This window comes from Triturus cristatus, chromosome 4_2 (genome assembly GCF_964204655.1).
Source record: "Triturus cristatus chromosome 4_2, aTriCri1.1, whole genome shotgun sequence".
Classification (NCBI taxonomy): domain Eukaryota; kingdom Metazoa; phylum Chordata; class Amphibia; order Caudata; family Salamandridae; genus Triturus; species Triturus cristatus.
Window position 1 is genome coordinate 795,052,705 of NC_140586.1, and position 21,329 is coordinate 795,074,033.

General features: G+C 47.0%; 2 protein-coding genes across 10 annotated transcripts in view; one reads left to right on the top strand and one right to left on the bottom strand.

Moving 5' to 3' along the window:
- The window catches only part of LOC146835058 (vitamin D3 hydroxylase-associated protein-like), a 686,483-nt gene that overhangs the window by 471,178 nt on the left and 193,976 nt on the right, over nucleotides 1-21,329 (bottom strand). The window lies entirely within an intron of this gene.
- Nucleotides 1-21,329, top strand: part of LOC146835059 (uncharacterized) — a 505,671-nt gene that overhangs the window by 42,627 nt on the left and 441,715 nt on the right. For all 9 annotated transcript variants that reach the window (XR_014960678.1, XR_014960679.1, XR_014960680.1 and 6 more), the window contains exon 2: nucleotides 20,593-20,683. Coding sequence is in view for 5 of the 9 variants with exons in the window: in XM_085602725.1 (XP_085458851.1) it covers nucleotides 20,649-20,683 (35 nt within the window). In the remaining 4 variants the exon portion in view is untranslated. The remainder of the gene's footprint in view (nucleotides 1-20,592; nucleotides 20,684-21,329) is intronic.

A 21,329-nucleotide genomic window follows, 5' to 3' on the forward strand; every position in this document is an offset into this window, starting at 1 on the left:
CACCAACACCAGGTTACAGAAAAAGGCTAGGAGAACGCAAAAAGTTTCGGGGTGAACCTGCCAGAAGGGCCAAGTCCAACACAACCCCCTTCCAGCCAAAACGCAGGGCAGACCAATCACCACCGCGATGGTCTTTCCTGCTTTGGGCGATAGAACACGGACGCGGGCCCACAACGGCAGGGACACCCTTCGGTTCTACGCCACTCTGAACCCACGTGGTTCCTTCTGAAAAAGAACTCTGTGGCCCAACTAGGCTACCCCACTGGTACTCCTTAGTTGTCCACGGCCAGGACCAGGCCCTAGGCCATCCAGATGTCACATGTCCTTGCCAATCCACAGAATGGGGGGCAGTAACCCCCTGGCACACAATAGCCATTCTCCACTCTCCCTCTCAGTGTAGTCACCAACTACCACGGATCCTTCAACCTAGGGTCCACACCCTCAGGCTGACCAGAGGTCACGGGCAAGAGTGCCCCACCCTACCTCTACTTCTGGGGATCCGCGCCCTCCCAGGGAAGCACTCACCAGAACACCACTCTCCCACCAGTTCAGGACCTCTCTCCATCAACTGGTCTACCACCTGGGATCTGGAGACTCTTGTCTTCGGAAAAACGAAGTACACAGCACAGCTTCTCTTCAAGCAGGGGGACACAGCACACAGCAAAGTCCCTTAGTCCTCTACCTCAGCAGAAACAACAAACTATAGGTTAGCCCCCAAACACACATCAATGGCGGCACTCAGCGTCGAAAAACAGCGGCAGCCCTGAGACCCTGGGGAGGCGATGCGACAACCCCGCTGCATGCAGCGGGCGTGTGCGATGAATCCGGTCTGTATGGGGAGTGAGGCGATACTTGTATGGATTCCAAGGCATAGCTTTTCCTAAGTCTATTCAGCTGTTCTCTTTGGCAGGGATTCCCCCTCGACCACGAAGTTTCCAAGCCTCCCAACCTAGGGTCTAAACCCTCAGGTTGCACCGGGGTCAGAGGCGAGGACGCCCTCCCTCTGCACCCCCTTCCAGAGTTCTGCACCCTCCCACCTAGGAGCGGTACCCCTGGAAGACGAACCGGTCAGGACACTGATTACAGATGCCCTTCCCTCCAGGTCAGGCTGAACCTGAACCTGGCCTCCCCAACCTCGGGGCTTAACCATTTGGTCAGACAATTGCCCAGCGAACCAGGACTTCCGTGGGAGCACGCATGCCCCCCCCCTTGAGGGTAACACATAACTAATGGGTCATGTGACAGTCTGCCTGGCTCTAATCTCGCGACCTCCTGTCCACCTGATAGGGCGCAGAGATACCCCAGGACAGAAGTGGCGTCACCATGGTCACTCATTGGTGGCTCAGCCCTTCTGGCTGGCCCCTGACCCAATGGATCTTCCACTGGGGACTCTTTCCCCCTCTCACCCCTCAACCAGGACTTCTGCACCCTCCACTTAGGAGCGGTACTGCCCAACACCAGGACCCCTGGAGATCTGGTTACAGAAACTCCACGAACTCTAGACACTGGAAAATCCTCCTCAAATGACCTACAGGTACAGCCTAGGCCCCCGACCTGGTGCTCCCCTTAGGGAACCCTCCAGGCCCTGAGACGGGGTTTCGGGCAACCATGGGACACATCGTCCCACACTCACTCCATCTCCACTGAGACCGGATGTGAGCCCCTACACCCCTCCCATTCCACTAGGACCTAGCTGGGCTACACTGAACCTCTTCCCCCACACAGGAACAGAAGATACCCAAGCCACTACTTTTGGAATCACTCCCCAATGCCTCTGCAAGACCTCTAGCACACAGCCAGAGGTCCACCTTCCATGCAAGCTCCTTATCACAAAAAGAACTCACACTCCTTTGTGCAGTGAAATACATCACTCCTCCACACACTTCCCCCCCAGACTGGTGGGACAGTTCCTCACTGCCCCTGAGTCTCAACCTGTACCCCTCTTACTGAGTACCAGGTACCATACTCTGGGAACGGGAATGGGGCTTCCTGCACTGGACACACTTCTGCTGCCACCACTGGATCCCACCCTTACTGGTGAATCCAGACACTCACACTACGCTCAGGGGATAACCACCTTCCTGAGCTAGCTGTTTCTCCTCCACACTCCCTCTCTTCCCTCCTATCTACCCACACCTCTGGGGACAGGAACAGGGATTGGGCACTGGACCCAGCAAGGGACTCCCTATCTATGGGAACCTCCCCACCTACTGGAGTCCCGCCCTGTCATTTTCTCTCTTCTGCCACACAACATAAAGGCACAGAAAACACCATTTAAAAATGACACTCTTGAGGAGAAAACAAAATCATAAACAATAATCCCCAACATGTGACTATCTAAAATGCAGAGTTTTGTAGTGCAGCCAGTTGTCGCTGTGGTACTGCGCAAATGCAAGTCCTAATCCCACCGCTGATCACCAATGTTAGAAATGGGATTTCTGGTTGGCTAAGGCTTGCGCCAAAGCCAGGCAGAAACCACCACTCTAGTCAGGGCAAGGGAGTTACACGCCAAGGATAACCCCTGCTCACCCCCTTGGTAGCTTGGCACGAGCAGTCAGGCTTATCCCGGAGGCCATGTGTAAAGCATTTGCGCACGCACACAGCAACAACATCCCAAGCACACCACAAAAGAAACTCCACATAAGGTTATATATAAAAAATAGCCTTTGTATTCTCATAACATATTAGAATAGTAATCACACAATATACACTGTGCCAACTGGCACTGGGCAATATTTACAAGGGATTATTTACACAAGGCAGGGCCACATGGGCCACTGTCAGCATTAGCACAAATCACCAATGGTAAATGTAGAACATATACCAACTGTAACACAAATTATAACTGTAGAGCACAACCAGTAACTACTGGTACAATAATGACCTCAGCATTATCACAATAGCATCAGGTATAAAACCTATCCTGTATACATCACAGGGGCATAAACACATTATGCAATCTCTCACAAGTCTAACGCATTAGACCCTAACCTCCTAAGTATAACTACATTAGGGGCATAACTCACACAGTGGAACATAATCGCCCTAGCATAAACCATGATTTGCAAAACAACCTCATAATCATAAAAGACCACATTTAGAGGTATAACACAGGGTGCGTAAAACATACTGCATGAATTACATTTCCTAGCATCAAAATCACATTAGAAGTCTAAACGCATTAGACACTAACATCCTAATCATAAATCACATTTAGGGCCTGGCGCCCTACAAACCTAACGATCCCCCTGGCCAACTGGCCATCCCAACGAGGGGCTCAAATGCCCTGTGTCCCAAAAATCAGGGCGCTCTGCCTATGCAGCGCGAGTCAAGGGTGCGCACTTTTGAGCAGACCTAAACGTTGCAGCTGGCACTAAGTGCTGCGCAGCTGTGAAGGTCAGGGGGCGAAGGAGGGAATCTCACTCTGAATTCAAACATGTCTCCTAAAAGAAAGACCTAAACGGTGCAGCTGCCCACTACTTGCTGGGCAGCTGGAAATGTAAAAATGAGGCATGGGCCTTCAAGGTGCCCTTAGAACAATTGGCCACTGTTGCAGCTGCCCGCGCTGGTGCGGCGCAGCTGTGAGTAGGGGAAGAGGCTTTTAAATCACACTGGCCCCCATGCTGGAGCACACAGGCTCACCAAACATGGCCACAAACATGTGGCAGCTGCCCTCTTAGCAAGACGGGGCAGCTGTAAATCAAAAGAGGGCCTTAACATGCGCCGCCCTTTGGCCCCCCACTGGGGCCTTTAAACAAATATGGCACCCATTGTAGCCACACGGCTCTTGAAGAACATTATGCCAAACGTTGGAGCGCACTGGCGCGCTAGATAGAACATGCCCCCAAAAGAACTTGCCCCCTCAGTGCAGCTATGGGCATGGGCACCTCTGTGCCCTTACTTTGGAGCCCTCTAGGCTCTAAACAAAGATATGGAAACCGGTAGAGCGTGCTGGATCTGGGAATCACTTAGGCCCATGCTCTGGCGCCCTCCCCTCCCCCTCCCGGCAGCTCTACTCACCGGGCTGCTCTCCGGAGGTGGCGGGGGGACGCTGACTCTTCTTTGCGGTCTGCCGGGGCTCTCCATTTCTCCCTGGAGCCTCGGCGGGCTTCATCGGTGCGGCGGGGGGGGTTCTCTTTCCCTCTCGATAGCCTCGCTGGCAGTTGCTGCATTTCCCTGTGGCGCGGGGCTTCCCTTCACCTCTGGGAGCCCCGCACTGCCATCGGCCATTCGCCCGAGCCCCCCGCGGCATGGCACGGCTTCCCCCAGGCCGGAGGAAGCGGAAATGGAATCCTCCAGGCCCCGCCCACAGTCAGGCGGCGCGGGCCTGACTTCCATTTTTTTTTTTATTCGTGAGGGCCGCGGCGGTGATCTCTTGATGTCGGCAATATGAGGGGTAGGCTCCCTCGGTATTCAAAGTTTAAAACGGGGTGGGCACCCGCCTCGATCACGGGCAAAGTTGCGGGGTGGGCACCCGTGCATAAAAATAATTAAATAAGAGGCAACATGCGGGGTGGGCTCCCGCCTCTCTCCCCTCCAGCAGGGGGGAATCCCTAAGTCGGGATTCCCCCGGGAAAGGTTGCAGCGCCGCGCTGCGGAGCCCTCGTGCTCCTCCTCAGCTGGGCAAATTATAAGGAAACATCAAGCACTCCTCCTCAGGATCGCAAAGCGCTCCCCAGACGCTGGAAGGCTCCATCAAGCCTTGGCAAAGGAAAAGTAAATTAAAGGTTCAAGAAGTCCATCAGGCATCCAGGGGCTGGGCAGGGCCCAGGGAGGCAAGCCTTACCCTGGGCCCCAGCAGCAGCCTGCCCCTGGTCGATTCGAGTCCAAGAACAAGAACATTTTCATAGGGTCACAGCCCCTCTTTTATACACCAAATCCTTTGTCTCCAAAGGTGCAGGGAAGGGGCGAACCAGATGCAACTGGTTCCTGAGCACTTTGTTTTGCTCAGCCCCTCTCCCTATTCACAGGATAGGCCAGGGACATCGGACGGACCACTGGGGGTGGAGCCAGCATTGTGTAGGGAAAGCCCAGCCCTATTCAGGTCCCAGGTGTACTCCTCCCTGCCATCAACATGCAGCTCTCTCCATTCACCACCGGGGCAGACCCATTCTGACTCCTGGAGACAGACACACCAGCCAATCGCAAGCCAGACAGTCACTGCACATTTATTACACAGACAGGCCAGCTTCTAGAAGTGGCACTTCTACACGAGACACCGTAACGCCGCACACATCATTGCGCAGCATTCACTCTCACGAGTTCGCACATACCAAACTCGACCCTGCACTACTCTCTAGGGGTGGGCGGAATTTGCGGAATTAACCTTCGCAAATTATCGCGAGAATGTTTAAAATTATCGCAAACAAGCAGAAATATCGCGAAGATGCGGAAGTTTTTTTCCGGCATGTTCGCGAGATTTTCTGAATGGTTGCGGGTCGCCAACTTACCCATGTGGTTGCTTGCGGGCGCGGCCATCTTGTTTTGAGTTGTTCTCGCGGTGCATGATCGCGAGAAGAAAGACGTGATCGCGCGACGCATGACGTCACTGCGGGCGCGAACTGTCGCGAGACAGCGCAAATGGCTAAAAACAATACAACATCTCATGGAGAACGCGACCGGATCAAGAAAACTTGTCGGCGAACGCAGGGATTCAGGTAAGGCGATCGCGCGCGCGCGAGAATGTATTATTTTACAGCGCGAGCAAGAAACAAATTATCGCCAAGCTGCGGAAACCGGAATTTTTGACATTTTCGCGCTCTCCGCGGAACGCAAAAATGTCAAATTATCGCAATTTCCGCGAACGGAACGACATTTTTGCCCAGGCCTACTACTCTCACATCAAGACTTAACACTGTCACCCAGATCCCCAATGCATTCCTATGGGAGGGCAGGTCAGTCTCACTTAAAACATACACAGAGCACACGCACTTTACACTGGACCACAGTGCTAAAGTGCTCAGAGGCCTAAAATCACCAACACCAGGTTACAGAAAAAGGCTAGGAGAACGCAAAAAGTTTCGGGGTGAACCTGCCAGAAGGGCCAAGTCCAACACAACCCCCTTCCAGCCAAAACGCAGGGCAGACCAATCACCACCGTGATGGTCTTTCCTGCTTTGGGCGATAGAACACGGACGCGGGCCCACAACGGCAGGGACACCCTCCGGTTCTACGCCACTCTGAGCCCACGTGGTTCCCTCTGAAAAAGAACTCTCTGGCCCAACTAGGCTACCCCACTGGTACTCCCTAGTTGTCCACGGCCAGGACCAGGCCCTAGGCCATCCAGATGTCACAGGTCCTTGCCAACCCACAGAATGGGGGGCAGTAACCCTCTGGCACACAATAGCCATTCTCCACTCTCCCTCTCAGTGTAGTCACCAGCTACCACGGATCCTTCAACCTAGGGTCCGCACCCTCAGGCTGACCAGAGGTCACGGGCAAGAGTGCCCCACCCCACCTCTACTTCTGGGGATCCGCGCCCTCCCAGGGAAGCACTCACCAGAACACCACTCTCCCACCAGTTCAGGACCTCTCTCCATCAACTGGTCTACCACCTTGGATCTGGAGACTCTTGTCTTCGGAAAAATGAAGCACACAGCACAGCTTCTCTTCAAGCGGGGGGACACGGCACACAGCAAAGTCTCTTAGTCCTCTACCTCAGCAGAAACAACAAACTATAGGTTAGCCCCCAAACACACATCAATGGCGGCACTCAGCGTCGAAAAACAAGCAACAGTGTCAGTCCTGAGACCCTGTGGAGGCGATGCGACAACCCCGCTGCATGCAGCGGGCGTGTGCAAAGAATCCGGTCTGTATGGGGAGTGAGGCGATACTTGTATGGATTCCAAGGCGTAGCTTTTCCTAAGTCTATTCAGCTGTTCTCTTTGGCATGGATTCCCCCTCGACCACGAAGTTTCCAAGCCTCCCAACCTAGGGTCTAAACCCTCATGTTGCACCGGGGTCAGAGGCGAGGACGCCCTCCCTCTGCACCCCCTTCCAGAGTTCTGCACCCTCCCACCTAGGAGCAGTACCCCTGGAAGACGAACCGGTCAGGACACTGATTACAGATGCCCTTCCCTCAAGGTCAGGCTGAACCTGATCCTGGCCTCCCCAACCTCGGGGCTTAACCATTTGGTCAGACAATTGCCCAGCAAACCAGGACTTCCGTGGGAGCACGCATGCCCCCCCCCCTTGAGGGTAACACATAACTAATGGGTTATGTGACAGTCTGCCTGGCTCTAATCTCGCGACCTCCTGTTCACCTGACAGGGCGCAGAGATACCCCAGGACAGAAGTGGCGTCACCATGGTCACTCATTGGTGGCTCAGCCCTTCTGGCTGGCCCCTGACCCAATGGCTCTTCCACTGGGGACTCTTTCCCCCTCTCAACCCTCAACCAGGACTTCTGCACCCTCCACTTAGGAGCGGTACTGCCCAACACCAGGACCCCTGGAGATCTGGTTACAGAAACTCCACGTCCTCTAGACACTGGAAGATCCTCCTCAAATGACCTACAGGTACAGCCTAGGCCCCCGACCTGGTGCTCCCCTTAGGGAATCCTCCAGGCCCTGAGACGGGGTTTCGGGCCACCGTGGGACACACCGTCCCACACTCACTCCATCTCCACTGAGACCAGACGTGAGCCCCTACACCCCTCCCATTCCACTGGGACCTAGCTGGGCTACACTGAACCTCTTCCCCCACACAGGAACAGAAGATACCCAAGCCACTACTTTTGGAATCACTCCCCAATGCCTCTGCAAGACCTCTAGCACACAGCCAGAGGTCCACCTTCCATGCAAGCTCCTTATCACAAAAAGAACTCACACTCCTTTGTGCAGTGAAATACATCACTCCTCCACACACTTCCCCCCCAGACTGGTGGGACAGTTCCTCACTGCCCCTGAGTCTCAACCTGCACCCCTCTTACTGAGTACCAGGTACCATACTCTGGGAACGGGAATGGGGCTTCCTGCACTGGACACACTTCTGCTGCCACCACTGGATCCCACCCTTACTGGTGAATCCAGACACTCACACTACGCTCAGGGGATAACCCCTTGCTGAGCTAGCTGTTTCTCCTCCACACTCCCTCTCTTCCCTCCTATCTACCCACACCTCTGGGGACAGGAACAGGGATTGGGCACTGGACCCAGCAAGGGACTCCCTATCTATGGGAACCTCCCCACCTACTGGTGTCCCGCCCTGTCATTTTCTCTCTTCTGCCACACAACATAAAGGCGCAGAAAACACCATTTAAAAATGACACTCTTGAGGAGAAAACAAAATCATAAACAATAATCCCCAACATGTGACTATCTAAAATGCAGAGTTTTGTAGTGCAGCCAGTTGTCGCTGTGGTACTGCGCAAATGCAAGTCCTAATCCCACCGCTGATCACCAATGTTAGAAATGGGATTTCTGGTTGGCTAAGGCTTGCGCCAAAGCCAGGCAGAAACCACCACTCTAGTCAGGGCAAGGGAGTTACACGCCAAGGATAACCCCTGCTCACCCCCTTGGTAGCTTGGCACGAGCAGTCAGGCTTATCCCAGAGGCCATGTGTAAAGCATTTGCGCACGCACACAGCAACAACATCCCAGGCACACCACAAAAGAAACTCCACACAAGGTTATATATAAAAAATAGCCTATGTATTCTCATAACATATTAGAATAGTAATCACACAATATACACTGTGCCAACTGGCACTGGGCAATATTTACAAGGGATTATTTACACAAGGCAGGGCCACATGGGCCACTGTCAGCATTAGCACAAATCACCAATGGTAAATGTAGAACATATACCAACTGTAACACAAATTATAACTGTAGAGCACAACTAGTAACTACTGGTACAATAATGACCTCAGCATTATCACAATAGCATCAGGTATAAAACCTATCCTGTATACATCACAGGGGCATAGACACATTATGCAATCTCTCACAAGTCTAACGCATTAGACCCTAACTTCCTAAGTATAACTACATTAGGGGCATAACTCACACAGTGGAACATAATCGCCCTAGCAGAAACCGTGATATGCAAAACAACCTCATAATCATAAAAGACCACATTTAGAGGTATAACACAGGGTGCGTAAAACATACTGCATGTATTACATTTCCTAGCATCAAAATCACATTAGAAGTCTAAACGCATTAGACACTAACATCCTAATCATAAATCACATTTAGGGCCTGGGGCCCTACAAACCTAACGATCCCCCAGGCCAACTGGACATCCCAACGAGGGGCTCAAATGCCCTGTGTCCCAAAAGTCAGGGCGCTCTGCCTATGCAGCGCGATCCAAGGGTGCGCACTTTTGCGCAGACCTAAACGTTGTAGCTGGCACTAAGTGCTGCGCAGCTGTGAAGGTCAGGGGGCGAAGGAGGGCATCTCATTCTGAATTCAAACATGCCCCCTAAAAGAAAGACCTAAACGGTGCAGCTGCCCACTACTTGCTGGGCAGCTGGAAATGTAAAAATGAGGCATGGGCCCTCAAGGTGCCCTTAGAACAATTGGCCACTGTTGCAGCTGCCCGCGCTGGTGCGGTGCAGCTGTGAGTAGGGGAAGAGGCTTTTAAATCACACTGGCCCCCTTGCTGGAGCACACAGGCTCACCAAACATGGCCCCAAAAATGTGGCAGCTGCCCTCTTAGCAAGACGGGGCATCTGTAAATCAAAAGAGGGCCCTAACATGCGGTGCCCTTTGGCCCCCCACTGGGGCCTTTAAACAAATATGGCCCCCACTGTAGCCACACGGCTCTTGAAGAACATTATACCAAACATTGGAGCGCACTGGCGCTCTAGATAGAACATGCCCCCAAAAGAACTTGCCCCCTCAGCGCAGCTATGGGCATGGGCACCTCTGTGCCCTTACTTTGGAGCCCTCTAGGCTCTAAACATAGATATGCAAACCGGTAGAGCGCGCTGGATCTGGGAATCACTTAGACCCACGCTCTCCCTGGAGCCTCGGCGGGCTTCATCGGTGTGGCGGGCGCGGCTCTCTTTCCCTCTCGAGAGCCTCGCTGGCAGCGGCTGCATTTCCCTGTGGCGCGGGGCTTCCCTTCACCTCTGGGAGCCCCGCGCTGCCATCGGCCATTCGCCCGAGCCCCCCGCGGCATGGCACGGCTTCCCCCTGGCCGGAGGAAGCGGAAATGGAATCGTCCAGGCCCCACCCACAGTCAGGCGGCGCGGGCCTGACTTCCGTTTTTTTTTTCCGCTAGGGCCGCGGCGGTGATCTCTCGATGTCGCCAATATGAGGGGTAGGCTCCCTCGGTATTCAAAGTTTAAAGCGGGGTGGGCACCCGCCTCGATCACGAGCAAAGTCGCGGAGTGGGCACCCACGCATAAAAATAATTAAATAAGCGGCAACGGGTGGGGTGGGCTCCCGCCTCTCTCCCCTCCAGCAGGGGGGAATTCCTACGTTGGGATTCCCCTGGGAAAGGTTGCAGCGCCGCGCTGCGGAGCCCTTGTGCTCCTCCTCAGCTGGGCAAATTATAAGCAAACATCAAGCACTCCTACTCAGGATCGCAAACCGCTCCCCAGATGCTGGAAGGCTCCATCAAGCCTTGGCAAAGGAAAAGTAAAGTAAAAGGTCCAAGAAGTCCATCAGGCATCCAGGGGCTGGGCAGGGCCCAGGGAGGCAAGCCTTACCCTAGGCCCCAGCAGCAGCACGCCCCTGGTCGATTCGAGTCCAAGAACAAGAACATTTTCATAGAGTCACAGCCCCTCATTTATACACCAAATCGTTTGTCTCCAAAGGTGCAGGGAAGGGGCGAACCAGATGCAACTGGTTCCTGAGCACTTTGTTTTGCTCAGCCCCTCTCCCTATTCACAGGACAGGCCAGGGACATTGGACGCACCACAGGGGGTGGAGCCAGCATTGTGTAGGGAAAGCCCAGCCCTATTCAGGTCCCAGGTGTACTCCTCCCTGCTATCAACATGCAGCTCTCTCCATTCACCACCGTGGCAGACCCATCCTGACTCCTGGAGACAGACACACCAGCCAATCGCAAGCTAGACAGTCACTGCACATTTATTACACAGACAGGCCAGCTTCTAGAAGTGGAACTTCTACACAAGACACCGTAACGCCGCATATATCATTGCGCAGCATTCACTCTCATGAGTTGGCACATACCAAACTCGACCCTGCACTCCTCTCACATCAGGACTTAACACGGTCACCCAGATCCCCCATGCATTCCTACGGGAGGGCAGGTCAGTCTCACTTAAAACATACCACAGAGTGCACACACTTTACACTGGACCACAGTGCTAGAGTGCTCAGAGGCCTAAAATCACCAACACCAGGTTACAGCAAAAGGCTAGGAGAAGGCAAAAAGTTTCGGGGTGAACCTGCCAGAAGGGCCAAGTCCAACAAAACCTCAACTTTGAATAATGTTTGCGGCCCTATATTGTTCATGGGAATATTGCACACACCATCAGTATGGTCTTACAGGTTTTCTCTTCCGGTTTAGGTAATATGCAGCTTCCCATCTGTCATGGGCGAAATGTTTTTTTGATTCTGCAGCATTGTCAAAAGCCATCTAGACCATGACAGGTTTGGCTCATAGTGGCACATTTCTCTGCCAAGTCTCTGGGGACTTACACTTCAGGGAAGAATATAGTGGTCAATTAATCTTTGATCCTTTACATAGGGATATATATACCATGCAAGAGGGCTCTGTATGCATCAAGCATTATATGTTGTGCGAGAGTTCAACTAGATATGCATACATCCAGAGAGTGCATATAGGCAAGGACTCTAGTATAAATTCTTTTTACATTGGGGATTAGTTACAATATTGTGTGGGATCTTGCTCAATCCCTCTTCCATAAATGTTTAAACCAGCATGAGTACAATTTCTATGCAGGGAAACAGCTTGTCAGAGAGATGTGAAATTTCAGCACTGTGGGTTGGGAGACAATTCGAAGTCACTGCAAAGGAGTCCCTAAGGAGTTGCCTTAAACGTTCTCAAACAGTCAGTGCAGGGTGCTGCATTGCAACAAACTGCTAGCTATTAAATTCTTCGATAGACCGACAGGACATTTGTGTACAAACTACAATTCAATATACAACTGTATACTTGAAAGTAACAAGTATAACGATGAAGTTGATAAAACTGACCAGTTACTTCAACCAAATGATACAACTCCTAAAACTCTGACATAGTACAGGACATTGGCTACCACAGAGAGAGTTGTGTCTTATACCCTGCCAACTTATGGCGAACAAAGCGGTACAAAAGGGGGTGGTGATGGACGGAGCATCAGAACCAATCAAACACTCACACCCAGTCAACAGATCTGGGTTTGATCCATCACCGTTCTTTAGCCCACTCTGCCACCCCAGTTCAGACATGGCCATATGCAAATCAGTCTGACCCTGTGCCTCATGGGAACAGTCCAGCCCGAACTGCCAAGCCATGCCTTCCCTGGACCGGAAACAAGCTTCCTAGGACCGGTTTCTGGCATTTCAGCCGTCTTCAGCCAGGCTTGCTTGAATCCAGTGGCAAAGTGAGCAAGGGACTCACGTCTGAGCATACCCTGCCAACTTATGGCGAACAAAGCGGTACAAAAGGGGGTGGTGATGGACGGAGCATCAGAACCAATCAAACACTCACACCCAGTCAACAGATCTGGGTTTGATCCATCACCGTTCTTTAGCCCACTCTGCAACCCCAGTTCAGACATGGCCATATGCAAATCAGTCTGACCCTGTGCCTCATGGGAACAGTCCAGCCCGAACTGCCAAGCCATGCCTTCCCTGGACCGGAAACAAGCTTCCTAGGACCGGTTTCTGGCATTTCAGCCGTCTTCAGCCAGGCTTGCTTGAATCCAGTGGCAAAGTGAGCAAGGGACTCACGTCTGAGCATACCCTGCCAAATTATGGCGAACAAAGCGGTTACGACTGAAAACCGGCCATAACACAAGCTCCCATTGAGAAATGGGTTGTGTTGTTCATCCCTGCACCCCGTGGCAGGCACCACTAGGTGCCTGCCATAAAGTGCTGGGATCAACAGGGGCCAACATAGGTGCCCCCTCTGCCCCCAACTGGTGGCCACCCTCAAAACGGGCCCCTTCTGGGGTCCCCAAACACGCTTTCCAACATGGTTTCCATGTTGGAAAGGCCAGCATGGAAACCATGTCTGAAACCGTGCATCGTAATCCCAAGGGAGGAAAGGCTCCATGACCCGCCAGTTTACTTTGCGACCGCAAGCATTATATCATCACCTAATGCTATTTCTTCCTGCTTAGTTTGATTGATGTTTGATTTCAACTATTAGTTTCTTTTGGTAGACCAAGAGCGATAACACAAATTATTCCACGCTTTATTTCAAATGTTGTCTACTTTGAAAAATGCATATCTTTACTGCGTCAACTTTGTGTTTCACACCACAAACTGCAAGCAGGTAGAAACCACAAATAGGAAAAACATGGCTACCCCATAGAAGATTACAAATACTGTAGAAATAAATGAGTGCTTTTTTAAACTTTGCCCGTTCCTAGAAGCTGACGAGAAGGTGATTGTAGCACTGCAAACCTTTTGTGGATGCAATTCATAGGGTAAACAAATCATACTTTCTTACAAAGCAAACTTTTGCTCCTGTCACTTTGATGGGAATTGCTACTTTCTTTTGCTTTTGGAACTCTTCTATTGCTGTTAATGTCCAGAGTCTTATGGAGAATTACAGATTCTGTATTGCCACTAAACAGTACAATTAAATATAAACATATAACTACCAAACTCAGACAGTATAAGAAGTTTGATCTGGTCACTGATTCATAAAAAAATGACTTTGGTTCATATCAGTTGATCATGCCTTGCTTTCCTGGAAGCTAGAAAGTAACATTTATCCTTTCTCAAAGACTTTTGGAACTACTAAAACAAACCTATGCAGGACCACATTTCAGCCTAGAAGATCATGTACTATGCCCTATTGTTAACACATTAATTTAATTTATGTAGGAGCAAATAAGGGTAAATCACGTTTATGTTTATATATTTTCATTTATATACCAGCCACATTCATACTAGAGAGAACACAAATTGAAGACCGTCTTAATTTAAGGTATAAGTAATGAGGGCATTTTACAAAAGATATTCCATGAATATAGCATTTATTCTTTACTGTGCCATTATCTTGGTGGGGTCAGAGATAGCAGGCTGAAACAGCAGGGGACAACATTACCTGGCCCAAGCAAAAGACTGTCTCAGCTGGCGTTTCTCTGTCCAATTCCTCTTTCTAATCTCAGGAGCTCACAAAATAGTTGAACACTAGAGGGCAAGATGAATGAGGCTGACATGTCCATGTCCTTTTGAGTGATTTGTGGTATTTATAAGCTTAGTACTGTAGTTCTTCATGAGAAGAAAGGGGCTCACTATGTTATTGATTTGGGAGTTGAAAGGGAGGTGTGAGCGAAAGGGGAACTCTTATGTTTGGCACTGTTTTATTTCGCGGTTGCTAAAGAAGTTGGGCCAAGAGAATGGGGTTGCCTCCTCCAGCCTTTCCCAAAGCCAGTGAAGCTGTGCCTAGGTGCAACAGGACGATTCACAAAGGTAAATTTACTTGTGTAGATTCACTACTAGTAAGGTTCTCTTACACTTTTCAGTAACTTTACTACTATGGGCTTTTCGTAAGATCAGAGTGTACAGTTAGTCAAAAGTGTAGACTTACATATCTCCACTCTCTGAAACTGATGTTATTGCCAAATTTACAAGTGTAAAGCTACTTCAGCCAAAAGAAGCAGTAATAAGTCCAACACCATAAATGGCCAAACACTGATACTGCAACACCCTCGCATAGAAAATAATGGAAGGAGGAACTTAAAATGAATACCACAGGAAATGATGATAAAATACACTAAATCATTTAAAATAGTTAAAAATATAAATTAATTTAATTTAATGTTTAAAAAAGTCTAAAAATGTAAACATATGTTTTAAAAAATATTTTAACAACCTTTTTTGGATTGAAAAAATAATGTAACATTATTTGTAATTAAATAATATTAAACTACTTTTTTATAATTCTATCCATACATTTTAATATTTATTAGACCATTGGACTCTGGGCTAGCAATGGCTGGGACAAGCCTTCGGATCAAATAGTACAATCCTTGTTTTTCTGTTTCGCCCCTTTTAAATTTAGAACATTCTATCAATAGTGAGTGGAATGTTCTAAAAGCTTTTTAGCCCTTCTGGCTCGGGCTATAATGGTTGTTAAAGGCCCCCTCACTTGTTATAGGCCCTCAACTGAGGCTCGGGTCTATAACTATGTTTCAATGCCTTTAACAACAGTATAGCTCTAGCCAGTGTGCCATAAGGGTATAATAATACATAATAAAAAATGTTTTTTTACATTGGTTTGAATATTCTTTTTTACTTTAAATCGACAGAAAAATGATGTTAATTTAATTTAAATCATTTTAAGTAATTTAATAGTTGTTTCATAATTAAGTTAATAGTGATGTTGCCCTTTTTTGTTCTACATTTAAAATCAATAATAAAATTAATTTACAAAAATATGTGACACAAAAATCTTTTACTAATTTCTTTCAAGTTTAATAAACTTTTTACATTTTTCCTACACTTTGCCATGGGGTGATTCCAATACCGGTGGTATATATGAGTTTTGGAGGAAAATAGCAACGTTTATTAAACTTAAAAAAATGTGTTGTAGCTTATTTTGTACTGAAGTTCAGAAAAACAAAACAACATAAATATAAACATATATATTATTTATTTTAATATATTAAATATTACTAGAACTATATTTTAATAAAAATCAATGGTGCATTCATTTTTAATTCAAAAAAGATTATTAAAATAAATTGCAATAAAACAAAAAATATTTTTGGAAAATAAAACAAAAAAACTTTTTCGAATTTTAAATAATTATTTAAAATTATTTCTATTATATTTTAACTATTTGCAGACCTTGCTCTCGCTCTGAGCTGGAGACCTTTATTACTGTTTTGGGTCCTTTTTCATTGTAGTAACTTTAGTAGTGCAGTTTGTAAATAGGAATGGGCTACTCTTTTGTAGGTGGGTGCACGTTCCTCCCTAAACCCTCCTATAAGGCTCCCCTAACCTCTCCTTACTCCTACCTAAACCTCAGCTATTTTGTAATAAGTGTGCAGTATTTTTCAACCACTCTCCTGGTCCCTCTCACTGCTACTATTATGGGGTGATTACGATGTCGGTCGGAAAGGCTCCGACTGACAGTCAGAGTCTCCTAGACAGTGTCTGAACCATCCCAACCAACTCAGTCAGTTTACATTCTGACCGACAGATTACGATGTTCGCTGTCGGAAGGTAAACTGTGAGGTCATTCCGAATCGGTTTCGACTGGTTCTCGGAGTATCTGTGTCAGTTGGAATGGCATCGTACAGCCCTATGGACGTTCGTTTCCGACCTCGGGATTACAATGTTGATTTCTAACCTCCTTTCTGAGTCGGCCTGTATTACACAAAAAGGCTGTCGGAAAGTGACACTGGAGGCCCCTGGCAGGGCCCCCTTCATCCCGAGGCCTCCGGTTGGTTGCTGAGGGGGGTACTTTAGGGAACCCCCTGTAAAACCATGCACTGTGTGACAGGCACCATGGGGTGCCTGCAACAGGGTGCAGAGTTTTCCACACAAACCCTATTTCCCCATAGGAGCCTGTATTATGGCTAGTTGTTGGGCAGAACATGAGCTACCATAGGAAACAATGGGAATCCAACCGAACAGTGTTCGGTCGATCATAATCGGTTGTGCGGAACAGACGACCATAAAGTCGATTGGTCCCTATTCCGAGACGGTGTTGGGCGGAAAGTTTCTGACCAACTTCATAATCGGTCCCTGAGTAGTTAATTTACCCGTGTGATGATCTTCCCATAGAAAGGAAATGAGAGGTGAGGTGGAAATTACACTCGTAGGTTTGTGAATAGCTTTTTGAACATACTAAACGTACTAAACATACTGAAAAATGCAATTTGGGAATAGGCCCCAATGTAGGCTCTACTATATTTACTATTGAAGAAAAAGCCTCACAAACGCCCAATCCCCATGTCTCACTCTTCCTTTCTCCACTAAGGCACGTGAAAGATTATTTTAATAAGCTTATTGATACATCAATGGGATGGAAACAAAAGCTTGAGCTAGTCCTCAGGGTCGCTCTTAATTGTATAAGTTTTAACTTATCTGTACCACTTAAGAATTGGCCATATGAAAACCCATTAATGCTGCTAGACTATGTTAACAGGGTATTACAATGCTGACAATCCCAAAAGCTTTTTTGTTTTATTCAGTCAGTGATGTTCTGTCTTTGTAACAGTAACAAGCGAATCCAGGTTTGGTCATTTAGTAAGAATCACTGAGATATCTTGGCCCAACAAATCAGGATGAAATGTTCAGTAAGGGGCAGGGGCAGAAGTGAAGGTCGGTGTCCTTAAAGGCACAGATCTGATAAATATCGATGGAATGAAAAGCTGCCATGAAGAGTTAACTCAACCTTTTGGAAAGAATACTTTTTTGTTTATTTTACAGCTTCACCATGTAGCACATCATCAACCACATGGACAGTATACTGCTGTGAGATTACACTGAATGAAGTCCTACATGTCTGGACCCTGAGGACAATGCCAAACTATAATAACCACCTCTGTTTTCATCCTAGATAATCACTGTATCATATTTACTGTAGACAATGCAGACAAACTCGAGCAACACTGGCATTGCACCCTCCTAGCTCTCCTCCTTCAATGCGGACTGCTCTTACTCTGTGTCCTGCAGCTCCTCAAGCATGAGGCATACCACAGTGTGGTGAGGAATCCTGTAGGGTGCTGTACTAGACCCCCTTTCTCTCTTTCCATGTACAGTATATATCTTCGACTACAAGCTCAACTCTTTCTGATGGCACTTTGCCCTTTCTATTCCCCACTCTTACAAATTCACTCTAAATTCATTATTCACATTCTAGCTAGCACTGGATACTGAACACCTAGATGCCACGATTAACCCTTTAATCCTGAGATCATCTGCCATGCTTAACTCTAAATCAATGCAGTAAAGATCAGTCCAGCTTCCATCTCTTTTCAAATGAACTCCACTTTATCCTACTCATAAGCCCGCAACGTTAAGATGGATTTCAACAGCGAAAGGGAGCTCTGGACCATTATCAACTGGACTTTCAACTCTCCACCATAAAGTACCATAGCCTCTCTGTCAAAACTGTGCTCAAATTTATATTCATTTACTAGAAAAGTCTCCTCTGAATAATCCTCACCGCCCACACCCTGTTCAATCGTCTATGATATATCTATACATCTGTCTGCCCACATCATGTCAGTTGACTCTTCACATTGTGTAGAATACCCCCATACAATGTTCACTTTCCTGTATTCAAATCAATCAACACAAACCTTTTCTACCGGTCACCTTTCCGTACACAACACTTATCTCTACACATCTGACTACCATCTTCGATCATAAAGTCTACATTTTCTCATCACCCTCAAGAGCCTCTTCAAGATTCAGATAGTTTTCACCCCTAGCATCCCTATTCAGAAACTCCAATTTGTTCTCCATTCAAGATTCCAACTCAGTTGCTAATTTCACCCCCTTGCAGTTTTTGTACTATGTTCAACAGGCTAAACATGATGCCTATCTTGCAGATAAAAAGCCCTACTTACAAGCTTGTGCATGTTGGAAGGTTAGGAAAATCTGCAATTAGTTTTTTATCCCTAAGTGAGCGGTCCCAAACTCTGAATGGTGGAGTAATTGTGTGCCCATTAATTAATGGACCACACAGTATCACTCATTGCCTTTCACAACTACTCAGCTGAAAGTGCACCTAGCAAAATACAGGCCAAAGAGTTTGATTGTCACGTCAATCTGAAACAGAACACATCTCTGCATTTTCATTTGTAATATTTTATGTAGTTGCTGTAATAATCTTGTAATGCGTGACATTCCAAATTCTCTCTCAAAATTGATTTATATGCAAAAATATGATTTAGGGGCCTGCTCAAAAAGATTACCTTACATGTGAGTAAATCTACATGAGCACAGTTTACGCTTACACTTTTGTTTAACTTTACTACTTTTGCCTATTCAATGTATACAAATGAAAAGTTACCCAAAAATGTAGATTTACATGTTTCCACCGCCTGAAACATGGGGTGAAGCCAGAGCCAAATTTATTTATGAGAATAAATATGAGAATGCCTTTACTACAGCCAAAAATAAGCAGTAGTACATCCTGCACCACACATGGCCACACATTGCTAATCATTTATACTGCAACAGCCTTCTATAAAAATTACTCAAGTAGTGACTTAACATTCCGCCTTGTAGGAAATAATCTTAAATTAAATTAAACAAAATGATTTGAAATCGTTACAAATATAAATACATTTAATTTATTTAGATAGAAGTATCTAAAAAACATTTTTTAAATATTTTTTTTTAAAGAATGTTAATTTAATTTACTATATACATAAATTAATTACAAGTTTAAATCAAAATTAATTTAATAGCGCTATAGCATTTTTGTTTTATTCTGCATTTAAAATAAATATATCAAATGAATTGACTTTGGGCAAAAGGTACGACCTTACCAATTTGCGAGTTGCAAATTGCGTTGTTTTGCAGCTCGCACATAGAAATGTACAACAGTGTCTCAGACACTGTTTGTGATTCCTAATGGGGTTGCAAATTGCCTGCCTCATTAATATTCAGGAGGTAGGTGCAATTTGTGACCCCATTAGGAATGGCTAGCACTCCAAGGTATGGTGGGCTGCTGTGGTCAGCAGACCACCATGTCTGTGACGGCTTTGCAAATAAAGCAATTTTTCTTTTTTAGATGCAGCCCAATATCCTCAAAGGAAAACGGGATGCATTTAAAAAAAGAAAAATGAAACGTTACTGTTTCATTTTTTAAGAGTAGGCAGTGGTCCGTGGGACCACTGCCTGCTCTTAAAAAATATCTTCAATGCCAGTCACAAAGGGTAAGGGGTCCCCTTGGGACCCCTTCCCGTTTGTGAGTGGGTTACCTCCCATTTGAAACAAAAGGTAAACTGCAAGTGTCTTGTGGGCGCAATTGGGGCTGCAAAACAATCATACATTGAATTGCGAGTTGCTATTAGGAAGGGGCGCTCTTGGCACGCCCCTTCCTAATAGCGAGCCGCAAAGCCTATTTTGTGAGTCAGTAATAGGTTACCGACTCGCAACACAGGGTTTGTAAATAGGGCAGACCAATTTTGCGGTCTAAAACAGACCGATTTCCCATTTGCGACCACAAAAAACAGTTGTACATCTGGCCCATTAATATTTAACATAACATATTTTTAAATATGTTTCAAGTTTAATATTGTTTTTTTAATTTTCCCCATTCTTTATCATAGGCGAATCTCTTTGCTGGTAGTTGAGATGTCTTATGGTAATGTATAGGGAAAAGTAATATTGTTTATTAGTTTATTTTAAATTCCTACCTCCATGATTTTCTATGGGAAGTTGTTGTACTACCTGTGAGTGGCCATGGGTGGTGCTGGACTCCAAATCTCAGCTGGAGTAAATTTATTACTGTTTTTGTTCTTTTTTAGGTCACAGCCTACTGCTAAGGACATGTTTGGGGACACTCTGAAGTTGACCTAATAATGCATTCCACCCGCTACTTACTATTGGCTTTGAGGTTTGTAACTTACAATTTCTTGCTTTTTATTTGCCGGCTTTATATGCTTTAAGATGTCCAGCGTGAATTCGTCCCTTCCATTGCTCAACACGTGTTTGCTGTATACTTCCACAAAGTGTTTACTGTATTCTTCCACAAACTTGCTTTCTGTAAACTTGCTTTTAAATCTTGCTCTTATTTTGTCACATTTGCTGTGCATTCAAATATGGAGGTCAAATGTCAGGCTTTGACTTCAAGGAGCCTGGTATTTATATTTCTTTCTCTGACTCAAAAGTTGGAGGATTTATGTGACGCTCATGCAGGCTTCCGGGGCCTACTTGAGGAAGGCCATCTGATGTTATTTTTCTTTTGTAGGACACAACAAAATTTAAAAGTCTGTAAATGAACTGTGTTGATGATCACATCAAAACATTGGGTGATGACATTTCCACACATTATGGTTTGTGCACTGTCTACCTTTATTAGTAAAACTGTATGAGAGTGCAAATGTAATGGTCATTTCAGTTACAGAGGTGTTGTCTGTAATGACAGTATGCTACCATACCATCCATATTCCATGTTACCCCACTCCACTCTACACTGCACCACTTCACGCTACTGCACTCTACTCTGCACTACTCCACACTATGCTCCACCACTCCACACT